The 23,844-nt window shown below is 56.8% G+C and overlaps 1 protein-coding gene across 2 annotated transcripts; it reads right to left on the bottom strand.

The window, feature by feature from the left end:
• Positions 1-1,926: 1,926 nt before the first annotated feature.
• On the bottom strand, positions 1,927-23,297 carry TMCO3 (transmembrane and coiled-coil domains 3). Of its 2 annotated transcripts, none has more exons than XM_052649971.1 (14): positions 23,131-23,297; positions 21,252-21,331; positions 17,931-18,453; positions 16,995-17,174; positions 16,486-16,677; positions 16,130-16,258; positions 13,984-14,076; positions 11,195-11,381; positions 11,002-11,119; positions 5,404-5,599; positions 4,060-4,210; positions 3,427-3,506; positions 2,678-2,827; positions 1,927-2,430 (listed from the first exon to the last, which is right to left on the bottom strand). In XM_052649971.1, the coding sequence occupies exons 3-14, from the start codon at positions 18,372-18,374 to the stop codon at positions 2,317-2,319; spliced, it is 2,034 nt and encodes a 677-aa protein (XP_052505931.1). In that variant the 5' UTR covers positions 18,375-18,453; positions 21,252-21,331; positions 23,131-23,297; the 3' UTR covers positions 1,927-2,316. The 2 variants fall into 2 exon arrangements, with proteins under 2 accessions (XP_052505931.1, XP_052505932.1); XM_052649972.1 differs by having other exon boundaries at positions 13,984-14,064.
• Positions 23,298-23,844: the final 547 nt, after the last annotated feature.

Raw genomic sequence — 23,844 nt, 5'->3', positions numbered from 1 at the left:
ATTTTTAAGTTCACATACAAGTGAACTCATACAGCATTTGTCTTTCTCTGACGTGCTTCACTCCCTCTGCCCTCTAGTTCCATCTATGTTCTCACAAATGGCAAGGGTTTTTGTTTATTTATGGCTGGGCAGTATCCCACTGTATATAAAAACACCACGCCTTCTTTACCCGCTCTTGGACACGCAGGTTGCTTGCGCATCCTGGCAGATAACGCCACAATGAACGCAGAGGCGCGTTATCGCTTCGCCTTAGTGTCTGTGTAGAATTTGAGATTTTCTTGTCTCCCAAGGTACCTTGTGTCACTGTGAACTTCCCTTTCAGAACCGCCTCAGCTGCGTCCCGTGGATGTCGGGATTGCTGCCTTCGTTTGCACCCGTGTCCAGGTGCTCTCGCCTCCTCAGTGGCCCATGTGCCAGGTAGCAGTGCCGGTTGGCCTGCACGTGCTCGTGTGTTTGCAGTTCTTGCAGTTGGTTTCTAGTTTCATACTGCTGTAGTTGGGAAAGATGCCTGATAGGATTTCACTTTTCTTAAATTTAGGGAGACTGTTTTGTGGCCGAGCGTGTGCTCTGCCCTGCAGAAAATCTGACTTGTCTGTAAAACTTCATTTCTCCTTCAAACTGAGTAACAGCCTCACTAAGCAGAGTATTCCGAGTTGTATGTCTTTTCTTTCCACTTGAAGTATATCATGCCACTTCCTTCTGGCCTGAGGTTTCTGCTGGGCCATGAACAGGCCCAGAGGAAATGGTGATGGGTCAAGGCTTGATTCTGGGAGGCAGGTGGTCTGCAGTCTCATGCACAGGGGTTAGCAGGGCTCTGGGCCTGCTTGAGTGTACATGGGAAAGGGAGCGTGAGGACCGGGGTTGAGAGATGGCTTTGTGAGTTCACGACGGGGTAGCCTGGAGCAGGCTTATGCACGCTAAGGACAGAGAGAGGCGAGGGTGAAGACACTGGTGAGAAAAAGGTGAGGAGGCCACGTCCCAGGGCCAGGGTGGGGTGGGCCCAGGCTGGTGCCGTCCTCACAGCTCCGGGCAGGGCTGAGGGTCCAGGCCCCTGCAAGCGCAGGGCTTTTCCAACAGTGCTTCCTCTGGTCACAAAGGGCACGTCCTTAATCGCTCCAGTGTCAGAGGATTAGCTCCACATTGGAGGGGACGCAGGAGGCAGCACAACCAACAGGTCTCATGCGGTCGTGAGAGCTCCCGGCTCTGCCCTGGGTGCTGGAGACACGAGAGCAAAGAGGACACAGGCTGGAGGCAGGGGCACGCGGACAAGGCGCAGCGCCCGCAGGCGGGCAGCAGGGACGGGCTCCTCAGGCACCCCCCCGCCCCCACTGTCCATGTGCCCAGGGATCGGAGGCCGTGGCACCATCTGGAATGGGTTAGAAACGAGTAAACCAATGCTGGCTTCTAAAAATGAGCACACTCACATCGCTCCTCCATCGATTTCCTTCACACCGGTTCAACTTACTTCATCTTAATGTTTCAGCTCATATTCCTGCAACTCATAATTTACGTCCGTGATCCATAATCACCCTTCATATGTCTCCCCCTCTGTGCCAAGGGTTCTGGTCAAACTGTTGGGCTCTTAAAGCCTGTATTTATAGGAACTTTTCACTCAGGCACCCCTTCGGGAAAGCTTTGTAAGTATCACATCTTGGCTGCATGGTTTCTAAAATGGGGACATAATCACCAATGCACACTTTTAGAATTACAGTCAGAACTTAGCCTTCCCAGATAGCCATGCCCCTCCTGACCTCTCAGACAGTGAGGTAACACGTGACAACGAAGATGAGCCCAACATAAAAATCCAATGAAACCAATAAGTTTCAATTAGTTATATTTTGGTCATAAATGATCTTTATTAAGAATGCATAGTCTCATGATTCAAAACCAAATACTTTAAAGGAATGGTATTCCTAATAAAAATTGACATGAAAGTGTCTGAAAATTGTAATAAAAAACAAACAGACATGTAAAAGACCTTTGTCTCTAGAAAACACAGACTTTACGTATTAAAAGTAACTTTCCAAACTGTCAGAATTAAAAGCTCACATCACAGAAACGTTTAATAACTACTGACCAACAGATTACAACAAAAAGTTGTTCAATAAATAAAAAAGCCTCCTTAATTTTTTCCTTACCAAAAAAACACACAAAGAGATGGAGTAACAACATGATGCTAACGGTAATTTCAGGAGAAAAGGCACATCCAGGCATAACCGCCGAGACAGCGTTACACAGATGCAGCCTCCTCAGGCTTTCTAGCGCGGGCACAGCAGGTCCAGGAGCGGTGCTCCGCCGGTCACCTGGCCTTGGTCCTCAGAGGCTGGACCGCCTCTCTGGCCGGGGCGTGCACCGGACGACAGCAGCGCGCCAGAGCAGTGGGGCGAGCAGGAGGCTGAGCGTGGTCACGCTCAGGATTAGCAGGTACACCTGCGGGGGCGGGGCATCAGCGGGGTGGGGCGGGGCTTCCTGTGGTGGGGCGGGGCATCAGCAGGGTGGGGTGGGGCTTCCTGTGGTGGGGCGGGGCATCAGCAGGGCGGGGCTTCCTGCGGTGGGGCAGGGCTTCCCGCAGCAGGGGCGGGGCCATGGAGGGCGGGCTCCCCTCCCCTGAGCCCTGGGGACCTCGATCTGCACCCCTGCTCCCGGGCCCCCAGCCCAGGCAGCGGGGCAGACTCACCTCTCGGGAGATGACTCGGGCTCTGCGTGCCCGGCTCCCCAGGACCAGCGCGAACTCGCTGACCTGGGCCAGCCCAGCGGCCACGATCCATTTGACGTGCTGGCTTGTCTTGGGCAGGAGCAGGGACAGGACCAGGGCTGCCAGGACGAACTGCCAGGGAGGCGGGTCACGCCCAGAGCGGCCCGCCCGGCCCCCACCGCAGGGCCACGCGAGAGGACACTGAGGCACCCCCACCCCGGGGAGACCAGGCCTGCTGCCCAGGAGTATGGAGCAGCCATCAGGATGGAACTGTCCTCTTAACACCCTGCGAGTGAGGCCTGAGCAAAGCAGCCTGGGAGGGGTGTGGCTCCTTCGCTGCAAACCCCTCCTCCGCCCTCCGCTCCTGGGTCGCATGTTAACACAGGCACTTCAACAGTCTGGAGCCACAAAGGACACAAGTGGGAAGTGGCAAGATAGTTCTCCAGGGCCATTAAAATGCACGTTTGGTACAAGAGTGGGGTTTGTGGTTTAGACTCAGGACAAGACAAAGTACAGAGCGAGGCTCCTCTGGAGGGTCCAGAGTTTCTCACTCCCAGCTTCTAAGACCCCATTTTCAACAGAGTCTGAGACGGAGGCTCACCCTGACCCAAGAAGCCCAAGCGGTCCCAGCTGGGGTGAGGGAGGGGAGGCAGGGGTCACCCAGGCAGGAAGCGGCAGGCAGGGTGTCGGGCAAACCAAAGACAGAGTGGCCCTCACAAGCGCGACCATACCTTCATGACCACCACTGAGAGCGTGAGGACCAGCAGGACAGTGAGCTCGTACAGCACGAAGGTGGGGAACACGTGAAGGCCTGCAGGGACAGGGCAAGTGACCCTCTGAGGCCAGGCGGTCAGCCTCCCTGCAGCCCCGCATCCAAGACAGGAAGGGACGGGGGTCTCCCCGCCCATCCCACCCAGAGCCCCGCGCGGCACGCCTGGCCTTCAGGAACCAGGACCAAACCAGGAGCCCGTTTACACGGCCACGCACTCGACGTCTCTGGGGCCGATCCGGCCCACCAAGCAGGGCCGGGCGTGAGCGAGGGGCCAGGCTGATTCCCCCACCCTACGGGGACGTTCCCAGGGCAGCAGCCTAAACATGCCAGTTTGGGTGTTTTGTATTGAAATCAGAATTTCCCCCCACACTTGGTGTGGACACGCTGACAAGGACCTGCCACCCCGCTGAGCAGGGGCCATGCAGGACCACCTGTTTAAAGCCCACATCCCTCAGCTCAGACCCTCCCTCCTCAGTGAGAGTCCCTCAGTCCCTAGCCTCCACGGGAACTGTTTTTGCCGCACAAATTATTAGTAGAAACACGTGTGAGCAGATAAGACCCAGCGGGGGCATCAGCCCTGGAGGAAAGTCACCTATGGACGCAAAGAACACGATGGCCAGGAAGTCGCGGACGGGCTCCACGCAGGACACAACCTCCTCGGCGGCCGCGTGGCCCTGAGAGGACACCAGGGCTCCAGCCAGGAAGCAGCCCAGCTCCATGGACACACCCAGCAGCTCGGTGACCTGGGGAGGGGGGACACAGGCCATGCTGGGCACACGCAGCAGCGTCTCTGCCAGGAGGCTCACGCCGGATGGGTCCCCGCAGAACCCCGCAAGCCGGCTCCTTGGCCCCTGCCCAGCGTCCTGGGAGGACCCCGGGGAGGACACAGTGGCAAGCACCAGGTCACCGCCCAGAGGCGAGAGGAAACGGCCATGAACCAGGAGAAACCACCATTCGTGGGGACCGCTGTGGGGCTGCCGTGTGAGCACAAGCATTTGCGCTACGCTTTCTCTATCCTGAGTCAATAAACTGCCCGACTCCTGAGCATCATAAACATGGCACAGGAACCTGTGCCCGCCCCCGGCGCCTGCAGGAAGGGAGCGACGTGCGTCTAACTCGGGTTAGACCGAGACAAGAGCAGCACAGGCCCTGCCGACGACGGTGCTGGAGCCCAGCACACGCCCGGGAGGGAGCGGACAGAGTGCTCGCAGCCGCCACAGCGCACAGCCAACACGCGCCGCACAGCGCCGACAGACGGCCGGGACCAACAGCGCCCTCGGGCCTGGGGTCACAGACAGTCCCGGCACCGACTCCCTGCACGTGAACCCTGACTGGCTGAACACAAGGGGGGTCGGCCCACGTCGAGGGCTGCAGCTGCTGCCCTGCAGATGATGCCACCACAACTCGGACTATTTATGGGTCTCCCGGAACACCACCCTCCTTTACAAGAAGCCTGACCCTCAGCTGGGACGTGCATGTGAAAGTCGCTCAGTCACGTCTGACTCTTTGTGACCCCATGGACTGTACAGCCCATGGAAGTCTCCAGGCCAGAATACTCGAGTGGGTAGCCGTTCCCTTCTCCAGGCGATCTTCCCAACCCAGGGATCAAACCCAGGTCTCCCACATTGCAGGCGGATTCTTTACCAGCTGGAAAGGCTGCATCGAAAACCAGCCTCCACGTGAGCCTCTCACATCACAGCAGCAGAAGTTATGCCGCAAACTAGGTCGTTCTCATCGAACACAATGAAAACAGTTTCACACCGACTCTCGCCTTAGGTGTGAGGCGTGCAGGACAGACACTCGAGCACACCCCAGCCGGGGACACGAGCACAACGGCACATGCGTGAAAACGAGCACCTCACACACGCCAGCCGTGAGCAGCGCGAGCCAGAAAGCCCTGCCCCAACCACGTGCGTGCCGAGAGGCCGGCTGTTACCGTCAGCATGAGGAAGGTGAAGGCGGAGATGCCCAGGACCAGGGTCTCCTTGCCGCCTTTGCTCTCCGCGTGCAGCTTCCGGCAGTAAGGGCCCACGAGGTAGGTCCTCACCAGCAGGCAGACGAGCAGGACGGCGGCAAGCGAGAAGAGGGCCTGCCCGACCAGGGCCAGGAGCCGCAGGGCCTCCATGGCGACACTGGGGAGAGAGACAGGCCTTATTCTCCCCAAGGCACACCCCAGTCCAGCAGAAAGACCTTCCTTTCCTTCTCAACATCACACAGCAAATTACCCAGGTCACACACATCTTTATTCCCAAATGCCGGAATGAAACCTAATTAACATTAACCTCAGAAACTCAGTTACTTGAATCAAATATAGAAGCTGAATTGTATTGTAATCAGCACTCTGGAGCAGATACACTGTATAGGATGCAAAGATCCATGGCTGACAGCTTATGTGTCTCTGCCAAGGGCAGGGGATAAAATTCCTCTCCAGGATTAACCACCATCTGAAATCCTGCATAAGGCAACTGTGCCCTGAACACCGCAGGCTTCCCACCTGGGGATGCCAGTCCTTGCCCCCAAGCCAGAGCTCGGAGGCCCCTGTCACTCCGTCACAGAGAAAAGGGCTCTGCACGAAGCTCTTTCTAGAATAAAGGCAGTGCGACTGATGCTCCATGAACTCTCGCACGTGAGCGCCTCTGCTCGCTGCGGTAAACACTCTCAGGTAGAATGCATCCCCATCGGGGTGTGATTCAGGCAGGCCTGTGCTGCCACACCCACGGGGGACGCCTGGGGACAGGCACTCCCACTTCTGCGGGGCACACGCCCTGGCGTGGAGGGGCCGGGGCACAGGGCAGCCCCAGCTTCACTGAGAAACGCTGTGCAAGCTGCGGCCGTTTCTACAGTCCTAATGCAATGCAGGGCACTTTGCCTTGTCAGTAAAGTTCTCAGTCAACATAGCGTCTCGGGACTAAACTGGAAAGAAATCAATGGGATCAGGACCTGCACTGGGTGAGCTTTAAATCAGGAAGATAGAAAAGAACAGCTTTCCAAGTCTCTGAGGGTGCTGCGGCTGTCTAGCCAGCAGGGGCCTGCTCCCGAGTGATGCCCAAGCTCTGTGGGGGCCCAGCACCATCGGTCCCTGCTTCCGTTTCGGGAGTGACTTACTGTGCATCCCAAACAGAACTCAAATGACCTCCAGCTAAAATTACAATCCTTTTTCTGTCCAGAATTTTGTTCAGTTACCCTGAAAATCTGTAGCCAGAAGAAACAAGGCTGTGAGTAAGGTTGCTTTTCTGACAGTTAAAGAACTTAGGATCAAAGGGACAGACCAGTTAGCTCGCCTTCCTGCTAAACAGACTCTGACGGCTGCGTGGCTGAGGGTCGCGCTCACGGCTCTGTGAGTCTCCCCTGCTGGCGACCCGCACACACCATCCAGGAGGCAGGCTACTCCCCCGCCGGCCGCATCCTGCCAGGGAGGACACTGACGTCCAACGTGTTCAGGAAGCGACCTCACCCAGGCTGTGGGGCTGGCCGACGCAGAGCTGGGGGCCTCCACCCTTGAGAATGTCAGTTAACCAGCTGCCCTTCCTACCTTCCCCGCCGGGATGAGCTACCTGGGAGTGGAGCAGAGATCTGAATCACTTTTGGATTGCTGAAACTCAATATAACATCTGGCGAAAGGCAAATATATAAAATACAAAATGCTTCCATCTGCTGATAGGCAATGAAGCAGGCTTGTCTGAGGCCCTCAAGGCGGGGCCCAGCAGGAGGATGACCCCCCCCCACCCCCCACCACACCTCAACATGGGGCCTCTGGCTTTAAAAATGAGTAAAGAATCAGAGACTCATCAGATACAAAACTCCAACAATCAGGAAAACCACAACTTGAGTGAGATTCCAACATCAAGACCCAGTCATTGTTAGAATTATCTGACAAAGATTTTAAAGCGATTGTCATAAAAATGATTCAGTAGCAATTAAAAATCCTCTTGAAACAATGGTTAAAAAAAAAAAACAAAAACAAAATCTCAGCAACGAAACAGAAGTTTACAAAAAGAATCAAATGGAAATTATAAAACTAAACAGCATACTAACCAAAGCTGGATGCACCAAAGATCAGAGGCCGTGACAGATGCTGGGCCCGGGGGCTTGACAACCAACAGAACTCACCCAGTCTGAGCCACAGACAGGAAACGGGCTGACGAAGAAGCACCTCAGAGACCCCCGAGGCAAGAGGAGAGCCGTGTGGGCACCGTGGGGCCTGGAAAAGCCCCTGCGGAAACCACGGCTGAAATTCCCAAATTAGGCCAGAGACGGAAACCTGAGGCTCCAAGAAGCCGATCGAATGCCGTACAGAGTAGACCCGGAGAGAGTCGCGGGCTCCCAAGCTCGGTTGCTGCGGCCCCAGCGCGTCCACGCGGAGGGAGGCCTCGGGGGGCAGGGCAGCAGTGGGATGAGCCGCCTCGCAGGAAAGGCCACAGGGCGCCGCAGCCTCCCCGCCTCCCCGGTGCCCGGGGACACATGAGTGGCCAGCGGTCTGGGAGAACGCCAGCCTCGGGACAACGAGAAACAGACGTCTGCCGTGTGCGCCGTGAGCCCGAGCAAGACGCCAGGTCACGCCTGAAAACTAAAAACAAGGAGTAGCCGGAGCGGAGCCACGCGCCGCTCCGGAGAAACGCGGCCGGAAGGAGCCAGCTCCTCGCTGGGCCGCCAGAGGGAGGGGCCAGCACACACGCCCAGGCCCCGGGAGGAAGACACCCACCGCAGACGGGCGCCCTCAGGACCAAGCCGGGAGACGCTCGGATGGGGAAACCAAGAGAGCCTGCTGCCCGCAGCAGACGAACGAGACAGGGGCCAGAGTCCTCAAGCAGGAAGGAGACCGCAAGGAAGGGAGGAGAAGGAGAGTCAGATGGGTGACAGACAGGAAGCACAGTGAGCAATACTTCTCATGAGCTTCAGAAATCCTGTTTCAGGGGAATTCCCTGGCAGTCAAGTGGTTGGGACGGCAAGCTTTCACTGCCAGAGGCCCAGGACCAATCCCTAGCTTGGAGCTAACATCTGTGAGCTGCATGGCAAGGGAGAAAAATAGAACTTAGAAATTCTATTTAATTATTGAAGCAAAACTTTAAAAAGCCATCAGATAATGGTACTCAACGTAAGTAGAGAAAATACGAAATACAACAATTACATTTAAAAAGTAGGGGAGGAAAAAGCCTTAGAAGGAAATAGGATCCACATTTCACACAAGTCGTGGAACGTTCTCCCAGGAAGTGGTGAAATGCTGAGAGCAGCGACCAAGTCCATGTGGGGACGCTGCGACGCCCGCAGAGGCACAGGAGGGGCCACGCAAAGCAGCATGTTAAAACTCACTCCGAACAAACCAAGACAGAGCGCTTAGAGTGAGCACGTGCCCCGGGACGCAAGGCAAACGGAAAAGGACGAGAAACTCAGACAGCGGGATGAAACTTCAAGACTCAAGCCCCAACAGAACAGTATCCACCTTAAATGTAAATGGTCCCAACACACCAACTGAGAGTCAAAGATTTGCTGAGCTGATCACAAAAACATCATCCAACAAAACGTGGTCCGTAAGAAACTCGCTTCAAATGCAACAGGGCAAGAGGGTGAAAGGTGAAGGAAGGACAGGATGTCCTGTGGTCTGCAGGAATAAAGAATCAATCAGGAGGGACTACGTATTAATATCAGATAGAGTGAATTTCAGAGCAAGAAAAATCACTAGAGACGAAACGATGCTAAATATGAATGAGCCAAACAGCAGAGCCCCAAGCACGTGAAGCAAAAGCCGACGGCGCTAAAAGGAGGAGCAGACGGACGGGCCACAGCCGAGGCCTCAGCACCACCTCCCTCAACAGGCGGCCGGGCTACAGCGAGAACGCAGAGACTCTGAGCAACATGTGCGCAGACGGGAATAACCGATGCGTGTGAGCACTCAACAATGATTTAAAAAATGCACATTTTATTTTCAGGTGACTCTGAAGCACTGACCAGATCACACCTGGGGCCAGAGGACAGACCTCAGTAAATGAGAAAGAGCTGAAGCCACACAAAGGGTGTGCTCTCTTGCCATGGTGGAATCAAACTAGAGACCAATAAAATAAAGACGGCAGGAAAATCGCCAAACACTTGGAAATTAAGCAACACGTTTCTAAACAATCCACAGATCAAAGAGGAAGCATCGAAGGAAAAATTCTAAATGCATTTAACCGGATGAAAATAAAGATTCAGAATGTTTCAGTGAGTGAGCGCAGCCAGCAGTGCTTTGAGAGAAATGCATAGCACTAAACACTCACAGTAGAAAAGAAGAAGCTTTCAAATCGATAATCTGAGCTCATGCCAAGAACCTAGAAAAAGAAGAGCAAAATAAACCTAAAGTGAAAAGAACAGAAATAAACAAAAAAAATAAATAAAACAAACAAACAAACAAACAAAAAACCTAAAGCGAACAGAAGGAAAGAAACGATACCAAGGAGGGCAGAGAACAATGGCATCAAAAGCAAAGCCGCAGAAATACAACAGATGAGCGAGACGGAGAGCTGGTTCTGAGAAAGGATTAATAAAGAATTAAATAGGCGAAATCACTACAGATCTCACAGACATCAAAAGGGAAATAAGGTTCTGCAAACGATAATTATAAATCTGACAATTAAATGGAACCGACCAATTCCTAAAAAACCAAACTAGCACAATTCAACGATATGAACAGATAACGCCAGCAGCCCTGAAACTATAAAGCAAATTGGATTCCTAATTCCAGAAAACTCTCAAAAAGGAGCTCTCAAGACCCAGACGGTTCCACTGGAGAATTCTGCCAAATACCTAAGGAGGAATTAACAGCAATTTATGCAATGTCTTCCAGAAAATAGGAAACAGAAGAGTGATGAGCACCTCCCAGATGATTTTACGAGCCTAGTGTTACTCTAATACCAAAACCAGATAAAGAGAATAAAAAAGAAAACGACACGCCCGTATCTCTCATGACACAAAAATCCTCCACAAAATACTAGCAAATCAGATGATGCAATGCACAGAAAGAATTATGTACCATAACCAAGTGGGATTTATTCTAGATATGCAATGCTGGTTCAACCTTCAAAAATTAATCAATGTACCCCACCATGTAAACTGGGTAAAGAAGAAAAGCCACACAATCCTATCAGTAGATGCAGAAAAAGCACCTGACAAAATCCAACGTGCACTCAGGACAGAACTTCTGAGCAACCTAGGAACTGATAAAGAGTAACTACCAAAATCCCAGTTAGCATCACACAAAATGAAGAAAATAATCAATGCTTTCCCTCTAAGATCAGGAAGAAGCAAGGACAGCTACTCTTACCATCTTCATCAACAAAGTACTGGAAACTCTAGCCAGTGCAATAAGGCAAGAAAAAGAAAGAAAAAGCATACAGGTTAGCAAGGAAGAAATAAAGTGAACGCCCACAGCCGTGGCGCTGGGTCTGAGCCCAGGGGTGTGACGGCTGTCGCTAAGCTCTCAGCCTGCGCTGCACAAGTTCCATGTCTTCGGGAAAAAGTGCTAAGCAGTGTTTTGATACACAAAGCACAGCAGAAAGCATACCTGGCATGAGCACCAGCTCCCGCCTGGATGAGCGTGGGCAGGATGGCGATGAACAGCCCCAGCTGCACGTCCTGAGTCACCAGCATCCCCAGCAGCAGCGCTCCATAGTCGATGTCGCCTGCTCGGGAAGACGCCACTAAGAGCACGTCAAGTCAGTCACCTCCAGCATCACTCAGAACACGCGCCCACCTACCTTCCTTGTCACTGCGGGCGCTGCCCACGAGGAACTTGGACACCAGAGGTGTGCTCGACAAGGACAGGCAGGTAGAGATGAAGACGCTCTGGGTGGGTCTGATCTGCAGAAGGTGGCCCCAGACCAAGCCGAAGGCCACCATGAGCAGAGTCATGTAGCAGGGCCCCTGCAGGGAGATCTTCCACACCTGGGAGAGCACAGGGGCATGCACACGCCTCAGCGCCCATGGCCCCGAGGAGCACGTGCTCACACGCCTCAGCGCCCACGGCCCCGAGGAGCACGTGCGCACACGCCTCAGAGCCCACGGCCCCAAGGAGCACGTGCGCACACGCCTCAGAGCCCACGGCCCCGAGGAGCACGTGCGCACACGCCTCAGTGCCCACGGCCCGAGGAGCACGTGCGTACACGCCTCAGAGCCCACGGCCCCGAGGAGCACGTGCGTACACGCCTCAGTGCCCACGGCCCCAAGGAGCATGTGCGTACACGCCTCAGAGCACGTGCACACACGCCTCAGCACCCACGGCCCCGAGGAACACGTGTGCACGCCTCAGTGCCCCGGCCCTGAGGAGCACGTGCGCGCACACACTTTGGAACACATGTGCACACATGCCTCAGCGCCCATGGCCCCGAGGAACACGTGCACACATGCCTCAGAGCCCACGGCCCCAAGGAACATGTGTACACACGCCTCAGCACCCACGGCCCCGAGGAGCGCGTGCGCACACGCCTCAGAGCACGTGCACACACGCCTCAGCGCCCACGGCCCCAAGGAGCACGTGCGCACACGCCTCAGTGCCCACGGCACCGAGGAGCATGTGCGTACACGCCTCAGAGCCCACGGCCCCGAGGAGCATGTGCGTACACGCCTCAGTGCCCACGGCCCCGAGGAGCATGTGCGTACACGCCTCAGTGCCCACGGCCCCGAGGAGCATGTGCGTACACGCCTCAGTGCCCACGGCCCCGAGGAGCATGTGCGTACACGCCTCAGTGCCCACGGCCCCGAGGAGCATGTGCGTACACACCTCAGAGCACGTGCACACACGCCTCAGCACCCATGGCCCTGAGGAGCAGAAGCACCCCTGCTCAGGAACCAGCTGGCCCTGTAGAAAGCGATTCTGCAGTAACCACAGGGCACACCACCAGGAAAACCGAGGATGCTCACATGTGACGCCTGAGCACGGGGCACTGCTGAGGACTAAGCACGCCCCCCTCCCTCTCCGCGTGCACCCCATCCTCAGAACGCAGCTGGAGCCGAGGACCCCCACGGCCCCTCTTCTAATGGAAACGGCGCCTGTCCATGATCCTGGGCGTCGGGGTTGGGACACACCTGGGCAGCCCAGGTGGCTTAAGGATAGACAACACGATCTGGGCGCCCAACAGCAGAGCAGAGATGTGTCCATAGCCACAAGGCCCAGGAAGGAGCGCACAGAGCCAGGCATCTCTAAACAGCCTCCAGTCAGGCGTCTGGGAGAACTCACCCAAGGCTCGAGAGGGGCCTGCGCACGGTTCCTAACACCTCAAGGCCCTACCAGTAATCTCCCACATGTACCCAACACAGCAAGAGAACCGTCAGCTCAGAGCCAACACGCCGCGCCTGAAGCCTGCCTACAAAGCAGCGGGAGGTGCCCCTGGTGCAGGTCAAGGGTCAGGGCCACCAGGCGGGGAGCAGCCAGAGCTCACGGCGCTCGGTTGGGGATGTTGGAGCTGAGGGGCCGTCAGAGACCCCAGCTCACCCCAGACCCAAAGGCAGCCACTAGGGGCCAGTCCCACCCAGGCTCCTGCCCCAACTCAGGACACACACTTGCCCTGGGAGCGCTGCTTCAGGCTGCAGGAACAGGTGCAAACCCCCCAGAGCATCCCAAGCACCACCCCGACAAAGAGGGAAATTCACAGTGGGCGACACTGAAGACCTCAGGGCGGGAAAGGTAAGTCACAGCCCTCTGGAGCCAGGGGACACCTGCACCTCCCCAGTGTTCACGGCCTGGATGAGGACACTGGCGACCTAGATGGCTAGGCCGGGGACACGGGGGACAGGACGCTGCCCCTCCGCGCTCCCACCCTCAAGCAACACCATTTGCTGTGAACGTCTGTAAGCTGAACACACGCGAAAACCCAGGGATCCGGGAGCTGCCCTTCCTGCAGCCAGCAGCGTCCATCACCACCCCATCCTGTCCCCACCAGCTTTTTCCTCCTATGTGATGTGTCTGTTCAAACACAAAGCGGCTTTTCATTGATCTACTTCTGATCTAACTCCATTTCCATTCTGGAATATGCCAGCTTTCCAAGCAATCGTTCTAGAAGCCAGGACACTGAGGGGGAACTGCAGCTTCCACCAATTTAACGTCTGTGGATACACAAGGCCCTAAACGTGTACTATTAATCTTTCAGATATTTTCATCTTACAGTGACAGAGCAGTTAAGCCAAAGTCTGCCTCTCATTTAGGAACTAGAACCAGGAACTTTCCCGAGAGTAACACGCTGAAGTTTTGACCCCTATGGTGTTTCAGCCTCTAGCAGAGTTGGGCCCTCTTGGTGGGACCCCTAAGGTAGTAAGTCTGAACGTATCCCTTCTAAGACCTGGTCTGGAGTTAGACACGTGAAAGCTAATTCCACTTATTCATTGCATTTCCGCTTTAAAAAAAATTTATCTTTTGAAACTTATGTTCCAAAAATAACATCAAACTATAACACCATATTCTACCCTGCTGGGCAAGCCACGAACGTAGACGCTGAGCACAGAGCATGTTAAGCTGCAGGGGACGCCACCACAGGCGCACGGCTGGACTCACCTTTCTTAGCTTCTCTGGGGAGAATTCTAAGCCAACAAGGAACAGAGTAAAGAACACGCCAAATTCTCCTAACGTCTCCACCTGCACAATCGACTGAAAAACAGAGGGTTTCAAAACCAGGTAGCTTAACATATGTAAGACATTCACAGAATCATCTTAACTCAGAGGAACTATCCCCAAAAGCCTAGTATTTAAAAAAAAAAACACAAGCTATCCAGACTTCCTCTACACCTGAGAAAATCTGCAATTCCTGAGTGTGGCACTTTCCTTCCTTTTTCTTGATTAGCTGGAGGAGTATTTTCATTTATTTTCTAGGAACCAGCTCACGAATTCATGTGTCTTCAAGCTCGTCGAATGCCACTACATTTCTATTGCTTCCTCCCACCGGCTTCCTGTGGGGACAGGGAGGCACTAACGCTGAGGCTGATGCTTAACTGACAACGGTCTCACGCTCCCTGGGTCTGGTGAGAGGAGTGTGGAACCCCCCGGACCTCGGCGGGCACCCCCACAGGCCCTGGCGGACAGGAGCGCTCGCCCCGTGTCCCCGCTCTACAGGAGGGAGCGCTGTTCATGTGGTGCTATGTACGCCATTTACACTTGAGGTTTCCATGGCGGCCACCAGCTTGTCAGTCTTTCCGTTGTTAATGAGCACGTGAAACTCAAGTCCGGTGTTCACGTGTCAGCAGCCGCCCCGGCCCCGCCGGGCACGTCCGTGGTCCGCAGACCGTGAACAGCAGCAACCGCCCGCTCCTGCCAGCGTCTTCCTCCTTTCACGCTCAGCCTTCGGTCGTGTTATTCTGAGTCGACCTTGGTTAACGTATGCTTCTTCCTGACACCATCTGCGAACCTGCGTCTTTTCGCAGCGAAGCCTGTTCCACGGACATCTGCTATCACACACGTCTGCTCCCGCTTCTCTGCGTCTTCTGCTTTTCACGCTTCCTCACTGCTACCATCTTCCCCCCTTCTGAAAACGAGGCTGCAACCTGCTTTAAAGTAGCATGCTTAAACCTGTACTTCTTGACTCGGACGCTGAAAGCCTGCTAACCCCCTATTAGCAAAGATGAAGACTGAGGCACAGTTAAGCGCGCTTCCGCTTCCGCCATTACCCACTCCCGCTTCTGGCTAGTGTGATCTGGGGTTTCTACCTTGGTGTCTTTCGCTACTGTAATCGCACCACTTTTCCACGGGGCAGGTAATTTGTTAAGGACAGTTTCCACAGCACCCAGTTGGGTCTGTCGGCCTTAACTCCCTGCCATCAAGAGAAAACAGAGAGGGAAGTACGTCTGTGCCTGTACCGCTGGCAGACGTGCTGGGGGGGGGGGGGGGGGCAGGACAGGACAGGAGGGGATTTTCCACCGACCGCCTTCATGCCACCTCATCACACGGAAACTGCCACTTGAAGGCCGAGTCATGAATGCACCCAGGCTCCCAGGCAGCCACGTGCGTCTCCCCGCTGAGTCTGGGCTCTCGGCTGGCAGCACGGCCCTTCTCACCCGGCAACCTGTCCGCGGTCAGGACTGCTCAGCGTCAAGGCCTCCGGCCTGGCCTGTGTGGTCCGGGGGAGCCTGGGCCGAGGCGGGCGCGGCCGCAGGGCGGTGGCAGGCAAGGTGGGGATGGGCATGCTCTCCCATGCCCTGTGTTAGGGTGCCACAGCAAGGGGCCAGGATACCGCTTCCTGGCTTTCTCGTCCCCCCGTGTCCACACCGTGCTTTCCTGAGAGGACACAAGGCTGGGGACTCTCTCCTCACTGCCAGAAGAGCTGCTCGGCGAACGGCCTCCACAGGGGCTGCCTGGGTCGCCCAATACGCCCCTGGCCACACGACACCACGGCCTGACCACTGCTCAGCACTCAGCTTCTCAGTGTGCAGAGTACTTAATCCAGCATTTTCAGCTCCTTTCAGTGTCTGAATAATCCAACCCACTGTATTACTGCACAGAGAATCTTTAAAACAAGTATCATTTAAAGACAAGAACAGGGTCATTTTCTCTGGGCAACTTGCTCACTCATTAATGAACAAAACAACGTTCCTATGCTTTAGAGATTTCCTACTAAATTCTAAAGGACATCTCTAACGTGCTTTATAAGAAACGGCCACCTTCATCAATTCAAGCTCAGCAGGCCCTGCACAGCAGATTCTGTTCTGACCTTGATACTGTTGAGTCCGGAGGGCCCCAGCAGCACACCGCAAATGATGTAGCCGAACATGGTGGGCAGCCCGATGGTGGTGCAGAGCCAGCCGCAGGGCAGGGAGAGCACCACGATGCTGACGATGTCCTGCACGAGGGCGAGAGGCGCCGGTCAGCGGGGGGAAGGGGGCCGCCAGCCGTGGGGGACAGCGCCCTGCCTTCCCTGAAGGGGAGACGGAGGAGAGGAGGTGGGGGCTGGTTCGCGGCGCCTCCAGAGCGTCCAGGGAGGAGCTGTGGCTCACTCCTGGGGGGTCTAAAAGCACAGAACCAGAACGCGAGAATCCGACCACAGGGGCGGGTCAGGGGCGAGGCTACCTTTATGAGGTGGTGGTCGGCCCGCGGGATGGTGGCGTCGCGGGGCCGCGTCAGGATGTACTGGTTGTTCTGAGAGTCGATGAGCATGCTCAGGCCCAGGTCCTCCTCCACCTCCCGCCTGCTGAGGTTCTGCTGAGAGTCAGCCTCCTCCTCCTCCACCCGCAGGACTGCCTCAAAATTGACCCCTTTGACCTTCAGGAAGACCAACGTCACGTCACTGAAACCAGCCAGATGCGTTCAAATTCACGTATCCCGCACAGAGAGAGACAGGAACGCCTCCAGAATACTGTCAGGCGGGAGGCAGACGGGCCACCGGGGACGGGGGTGCGGGGGTGCGATGACGGCCAGACTCGGGGCCAAGCAGGGGAACCAGTGCGTGTCCGCAGGGCCACACGAGCCCCTTTCCGGGGCGCAGTGTTGCCGTTCTGCCTGTGCCCCCAGCCTGTGCCAACACACACGCGCGAGCTGGAGCAGCCGCACACCCCGCGGGGAGCGCCGCAGCCACTCACCGACTTGTTGTCGTCGAAGGCGTGCTCCTCGATCTCCAGCTCCAGGCGGTCGGCTGCCCTCCGCACGTCTTCAAGGATCTCGTCCAGCATGGACAGACTCTTGTTTCGATGCTGCGTGTTTTTAAGGGCTTCAGCTTGATGTTTCTCTGCTGCCAGAAGCTCCACATATTCCGTCTCCTCCTATTCACGCGCGAGAAATGAAGAGAGATGCTTATTAAGAAGGGGACCTGGCCAGCCCGCGCACACCAGGAGCAAGCTCTCAGAGGCTCCCGGCCACACACGGCAGGGAAGCACCTGGGCAGGCAGGGCGCGGTCTGTGTCTCACAATAGACAGGACCACGCCCGGGAGCCACACACCCCGTCACCTCATTGCTGGAAGAAATACCACACTTGGGGGAAGAAAAGCCTAATCATTTGTATCCTTTTACTTTTAAAGCTGTGTAATAATATCCTAGCCTTTCCAGGAAGATCAATAATGATACTTTGTATATTTAAAGTGTCTGCCACATAAATAGATGGCGTAAATGATAGCTTTAAAATGTTATACAAATATTAATCTGATACAATAGTTTCTTCTCATTTTAAAAGTATCCTTTATCACAGTCCTTAATTCAAGTGTATACATTTGTTTAAAGCTACCTTAACCCTTTAGTTCTCAGCCTGTGGGCCTTGAAGAAAATCAGCTTTTATGCTAAAAGTTCCCATCAGAGATTGGAAGTGCGGGCAGTGCGGGCAGTGCGGGCAGCAACAGGGGCCTGCCTCCACGTGGGGTCACCACAGAGCGCGAGCCGTTCTTCTCCGGAGGCAGGGATTCCCCACGGGCAGGCACGCGAGAGACCCAGCGAGCTCAGGTGTGGCTCTGCGCGGCGGTGCAGCCCTCCCGCGCCCGCTGGACCGGATCGCAGCCCTGGGGGCGACGGCCCCGCCCGGACCTGCCTTGATGGCTGCCTCCCGCAGGGCCTCCAGGCGCTGCCGGCTGCTCTCCTTCATGTTGGCCACGTCCCTGTAGTCACCCTGCAGCGCTCTCTGGAGGCCATGCACGGCCTGGAAGACTGAGTTCTCGCTTTCATTCAGCTCTTTCTGGAAAATCTCAAGCGTGTGCACCCGGAACAGCTTCTCTTGGTCCGAGAGGCTGGCGTCCCTCTCCACTGCTCTGATCGCGTCTTCCAGCTTGTTCAGAACCACGGCCTTCTGGCGCAGGAGCCCAGAGAGCCTCCTGCAGCCGTCTAGGACCCACGGCCTCCTCCGCGGGACGGCCGCACCCCGGCCGCGGGGCAGCTGGACGGCGGGCCCCGCCAGGTCCTCCTGCTCCGCGCCGCTTGCCAGCAGCTGCAGGAACGAAAGCCACGTCCAGAAGTGGCTCCTCCCCGGCACCTTCATGATCCAGCCTCACGGTCAGGGCCGGGCCGCCCAGGGACTCCGGCTACGCTGAGCAGGCATTTCAGATGCACACGTTCAGCTGAAGAAGAGACGAACTGTCACATATAGTTGAAAGATGATTCATTGCGATTGAGATTAAAGTATTACATAATTACTAAAAGCTATCACTTTTCTGAGGAAAATGTCATTTTCCCTAGATGAACAGAAACATCTGAGTTATTTAAGGCATCTAGATTGCAGTCAGTGCTGAATGTGGAGTACGGTGCCTGGAAGGTTACACCTGAATTTAAAGGCAATTTTTTAAGGGAAATTCAGCCTCATGTATGTACCACATCTACCATGTGCAAACGGCACAAACTCCTCCCATTCAAGGCCAGGGGCGCCGCCTGCTGCCCCATCACAGACGTGGAGCTGGGGACCAGCTCCAGGGGCCAGAGGCGGAGCTGGAATGTCACCAGATGGCCCGTCCGCTTCCCTGAGCCACCTGGACCTCGGTCTGATTTCCAGCATGAGTCTAAGGTGCAGGCTAACAAGATGTCAAGGACAGAAAAGAGACAGTCACAAACCACAACCACACTGGAGCATTTTCCCTGCCACAGACCAGGCCCCTCTGCTTCCTCCCTCAGGGAGGCCTCAGGCAGAAGCCTGGCGCACCCTGCCTGCCGGGCGAGGGGCTGGACGGGCCGGGTCTCAGCACTGCCTGTGGGGTGAGGGGCTGGACGGGGCCCGGGTCTCAGCGCCGCCTGTGGGGTGAGGGGCTGGACGGGGCCCGGGTCTCAGCACTGCCTGTGGGGTGAGGGGCTGGACGGGGCCCGGGGCTGGATGGGGCCCGGGTCTCAGCGCCGCCTGTGGGGTGAGGGGCTGGACGGGGCCCGGGTCTCAGCACCGCCTGTGGGGTGAGGGGCTGGACGGGGCCCGGGTCTCAGCGCCGCCTATGGGGTGAGGGGTTGGACGGGGCCCAGGTCTCAGCATCGCCTGTGGGGTGAGGGGCCGGACGGAGCCTGGGGCTGGACGGGGCCCGGGTCTCAGCACTGCCTGTGGGGCGAGGGGCTGGATGGGGCCCGGATCTCAGCGCTGCCTGTGGGGTGAGGGGCTGTGCCACCTAGAAGAGGGCTGGTGGAGGCATGGGTGGAGGCCGTGCAGGAGGGAAGCAGAAAGGATAGCCACAGAGGCAGGAGGGCACGGAAGAGGTGCAGGCGCAGCAGAGCCCAGGAAGGCGGCCTGACACTCCTGAGCTGGGCAGTGAGGCCCAAGTCCTACGCCAGGGAGAACGCAAAACCCAGTTTCCAGGACTCACGTGGCATTCTACAATATACAAATACCGTTTCACTTCACCGGTAATCCCGGCTCTAATGAGTTTAATCTGGTTTCCCAGGCAAAGTAGATTAGACGCAGCAAAAATGAGACAGTGCGTTTCTAAGAATCCCAAACAAACCAACAGCTCGCAGCCACAGAGCTCACAGAGGCACAGGAGGCCGCGGCCCGTGGTTGAGCGGGGGCCGACGGTCCCAGGCAGACCCTGAAGAGGCCCCCACTGAGCAGGAGAGGGACCCGTGTTCAGAATGACAATCAGAAGGCACCCGCTGAAGACTGCATGCTGCCCCAGGACTCTGATGAAGTCAGGAATCCGTTCAGTACGTGTTTAGAGCCTCTGGTCCCCACGTCTCCCAGGGACCAGAGACTCTGCACAGCTCACTTCCCGACAAGACAGGATACACAACTAGGGCTGTCTGCGTTACCGAGTTTGCCGTGCAGGCTCAGCACAGCTTTAAGTAAATGTTACCACCTTGAACAAACCAACCACTGGCCAATCACACTGACACCAGCAATATGTGCTCACCTGTTATTTTACGGACTCACGCGCTAAGATTCTACTGTTTCGAGGGAAAGAAATCAAGCTCAACTTCAAATGTGCACACATTTAGTATTTTTCAGAATCGAGACACAAATTTCAAACGCTGAGTTAATGGCACAGGTCTAGACACACACGTTTTCTCCAAAAGATCACAGAAAGTGAATCTTTTATAGATTCCAAACTTCAGGAAGATAAGCCGCTGCACAGCCAGTTCGGGAGCGACGCCCTTTGTCCATTATGACGGCTCCTCCCTGACAAGGCCCTGCAGTCGGCTCTCCCTCCCCCGACACACCTGGGGGCTCAGTCACTTTAATGAGAAGCCTGTGAGGATTTCAGTCGCAGCCGTATGTCCACTGAGAAGAGCGCCTGTCTTTTGACAGATGTCTATGAACATGAAGCTGAAATCACTTATAGACCCTTAAAATGTGAACCAGGACTGACAGATACTCTGTGCTCCCAGGGAAAAGGGCCCAGGTTCAATCCCTGATCAGAGAACTGGACCCCACAGGCCATAGCTAAAAGTCTCACAGGCTGCAACAAAGGCTGAAGATCCGTCAAGCCACAGAGAAGACCCACCACGATCAAATAAATATTTTTTTAAAATATGAATCACTCCTTCTTCATAAACTTCTCATTTTACTTTAAAATTCAACTACCAAATCCTATGGACTACTAAACTGTAACATGTTTTCTCTTCAGTAAATGGTGTTATTTTGTCATTGATATTTTTTTTAATAAATGGCATATATTTTCCTTTTTAAAAAATTCTATTTACTTATTTGGCTGTCCCAGGTCTTAGTTGCAGCATGCGGGATCTAATTCATTGACCAAGGATGGAAGGTGGGTCCCCAGCATTGGGAGCCTGGAGTCTTAGCCATTGGACCACCAGGGAGGTCCCTGTTATTGCTATTTTTAACTATTAAAAAAAGGCACTTTGGACTTGTTTTGGTCTTATAATGAATTCTTAGAATGTCCACACCCAGCTGAACCCCTGGCCCTAAGTTGGGGGAGGGGGGCCTGACCTGGCACCAGAGCTCCAGGCAAGAATTCCAGAGCGAGCCTCCAGGGTCCAGCGGGATCAGGGTTAGCAGGTGCAAAGCCTCTGGAAAAAAGAGAGCAGGAGGGTTATTTGCAGTGGACGGTCTGACGTGAGCATTTTGGCCAGATTCCACCAGAGCTTCCAGGCACAAACCAGCAACAAAGAAGGAGGCAAAGACACCTGGGGTGGAAGCAACCTAACTCAACGTGGCTTGCAGAGCATTTGTGCTCCCTCTGGGCCACTGAACTCGCGCAGTGTGATAGCCTAGTGGCTGCACTGTTTCCATCAGTCACACTTTTACAAACAGGCAGACTCATTCATGGAGAAGGCGATGGCACCCCACTCCAGTGCTCTTGCCTGGAAAATCCCATGGACGGAGGAGCCTGGTGGGCTGCAGTCCATGGGGTCGCCAAGAGTCGGACACGACTGAGCGACTTCCCTTTCCCTTACCTGAAAAGCCTATTTTACACTTTAACAAGTTAGGTGATGTAAATTCTATTTGTTAAAAGGTAAAGCACTTATAATCCTGTAAAAACAACTTATGGTTCATTTCTAATCACTAAAGAACTGGAAAATGAATTTAAAAATCAAAACAGGAAGGACAGAAAATTCTTATGGACAATAATAAATTTTAAAATATGTAATGCTAATTAAACTGTACAAAATCCAGTATTCTGGACAGGTACCAATCCAATCGCTGGCACCTGTCCAGTGACTCGCAGCCACCTTCGACATCCCCTCCTTGGAGTAGCTCCCCGAAGGTGGGTTGGGGGCTGTCCCTGAGTCACATATTAACTGGGGGCCATGCTGTGCTTCCTTCTCAAGGGACCCGGAGGCCGCGTGACCCCTGGACAAACACATGTGAGCTCCCAGGTGAGGTCCCGCAGGAAGGCGGGGGGAGGGGGGGGGTGGCTCCTCCGCACACCTGAGCCCAGGATCTGGCTGGGGTATGGGGGAGAGGGGGGAGGGAGGTGTGGACAGTCCAACCCCGCTACGTCCACAGCCCCTGCCCGCGCTCCCATCGCGCCCTCCCCGGCCCGCATCCACCCTGCATCGGCTGCCAGGTGCGCGGGCCTGGAAAAGGCGCTCAGGTGCAGCACCGTCCTCAGCACAAAGCCTGGGGGGTGGAACCCCGAGAGTGGACAGAGTGCCCTGGGGAGGAAGCGGAGAGACCAGAGGCCCTGGGAGGAAGGAGCCCAGACCCCCGGTGGGTGAGCCCAGACACCCGGGGAGAGAGAAGCTCAGACCCCCGGGGAGAGAGGAGCCCAGACCCCCAGGGAGAGAGAAGCTCAGACCCCTGGTGGGTGAGCCCAGACCCCCGGGAGGGGGAGCCCAGACCCCCGGGAGAGAGGAGCCCAGACCCCCGGGAGGGGGAGCCCAGACCCCCGGGAGAGAGGAGCCCAGACCCCCGGGGAGGGAGGAGCCCAGACCCCCGGGGAGGGAGGAGCCCAGACGCCCGGGGAGAGAGGAGCCCAGACCCCCGGGGAGGGAGGAGCCCAGACCCCCGGGGAGGGAGGAGCACAGACCCCCGGGGAGGGAGGAGCCCAGACGCCCGGGGAGAGAGGAGCCCAGACCCCCGGGAGAGAGGAGCCCAGACCCCCGGGGAGGGAGGAGCCCAGACCCCCGGGGAGGGAGGAGCCCAGACGCCCGGGGAGGGAGGAGCCCAGACGCCCGGGGAGAGAGGAGCCCAGACCCCCGGGAGAGAGGAGCCCAGACCCCCGGGGAGGGAGGAGCCCAGACCCCCGGGGAGGGAGGAGCCCAGACGCCCGGGGAGAGAGGAGCCCAGAGCCCCGCGAGGGAGGGGAAGGGAGCCGTGAGGGCCGCACTAGAGGGCCCGGCCCCGGACGCCGCGCAGCGCTCACCCGGACGTTCCGGCCGCGGCGCGTCCTGGGTCCGGCTCTCCGGAGGGGAGGACAGGGAGGCGACTTCTCCGCATCCCTTCCCAGGCGGCAGGGCCGCCCCCGGGGCGGGGCCCAGGTCAGGCGCCCGGAGGGCCCGCTCTGCCCGCCGTCTCCCGAACGCGCTCGGCGCCGACGCGGCCGAGAGGGCGTCGCGGCTCCTTTAAGGAGGTGGGGCGCGGTGTCCCCGGCCCGGGGCGGGGCGGCGCGCTGCACGCCGGGAGACGGAGGCCGAGCGCGGCCTGGATCCCGGCGGCCCCCGGGCGGCGCGCTGCACGCCGGGAGTCGGAGGCCGAGCGCGGCCTGGATCCCGGCGGCCCCCGGGCGGCGCGCTGCACGCCGGGAGTCGGAGGCCGAGCGCGGCCTGGATCCCGGCGGCCCCCGGGCGGCGCGCGGCACGCCGGGAGACGGAGGCCGAGCGCGGCCTGGATCCCGGCGGCCCCCGGGCGGCGCGGGGCGCGCCGGGAGTCGGGGTCCTGCGTCCCCGGACGTCGTCCGGGCTGCGGCCGGGGCGGGGACGGCGCAGGCGGCGGGGCGGGCGCGAGCCGGCGCGCTGTGGGGCGAGGGAGGTGGCGCGGGGGCCGCCGGCGGGGGCAGGACCGGGTCGGAGACCGGGGCGGGGGCGGCGACGGAGGGGCTTCCGGAGCCTTCGGGTTGCGCTCTGAGGCGTCGTGGCAG

Source organism: Budorcas taxicolor, chromosome 12 (genome assembly GCF_023091745.1).
Source record: "Budorcas taxicolor isolate Tak-1 chromosome 12, Takin1.1, whole genome shotgun sequence".
Classification (NCBI taxonomy): Eukaryota; Metazoa; Chordata; class Mammalia; order Artiodactyla; family Bovidae; genus Budorcas; species Budorcas taxicolor.
The sequence above is the reverse complement of the archived record's forward strand: the minus strand, read 5'-3'. Positions and strand labels throughout refer to the sequence as shown.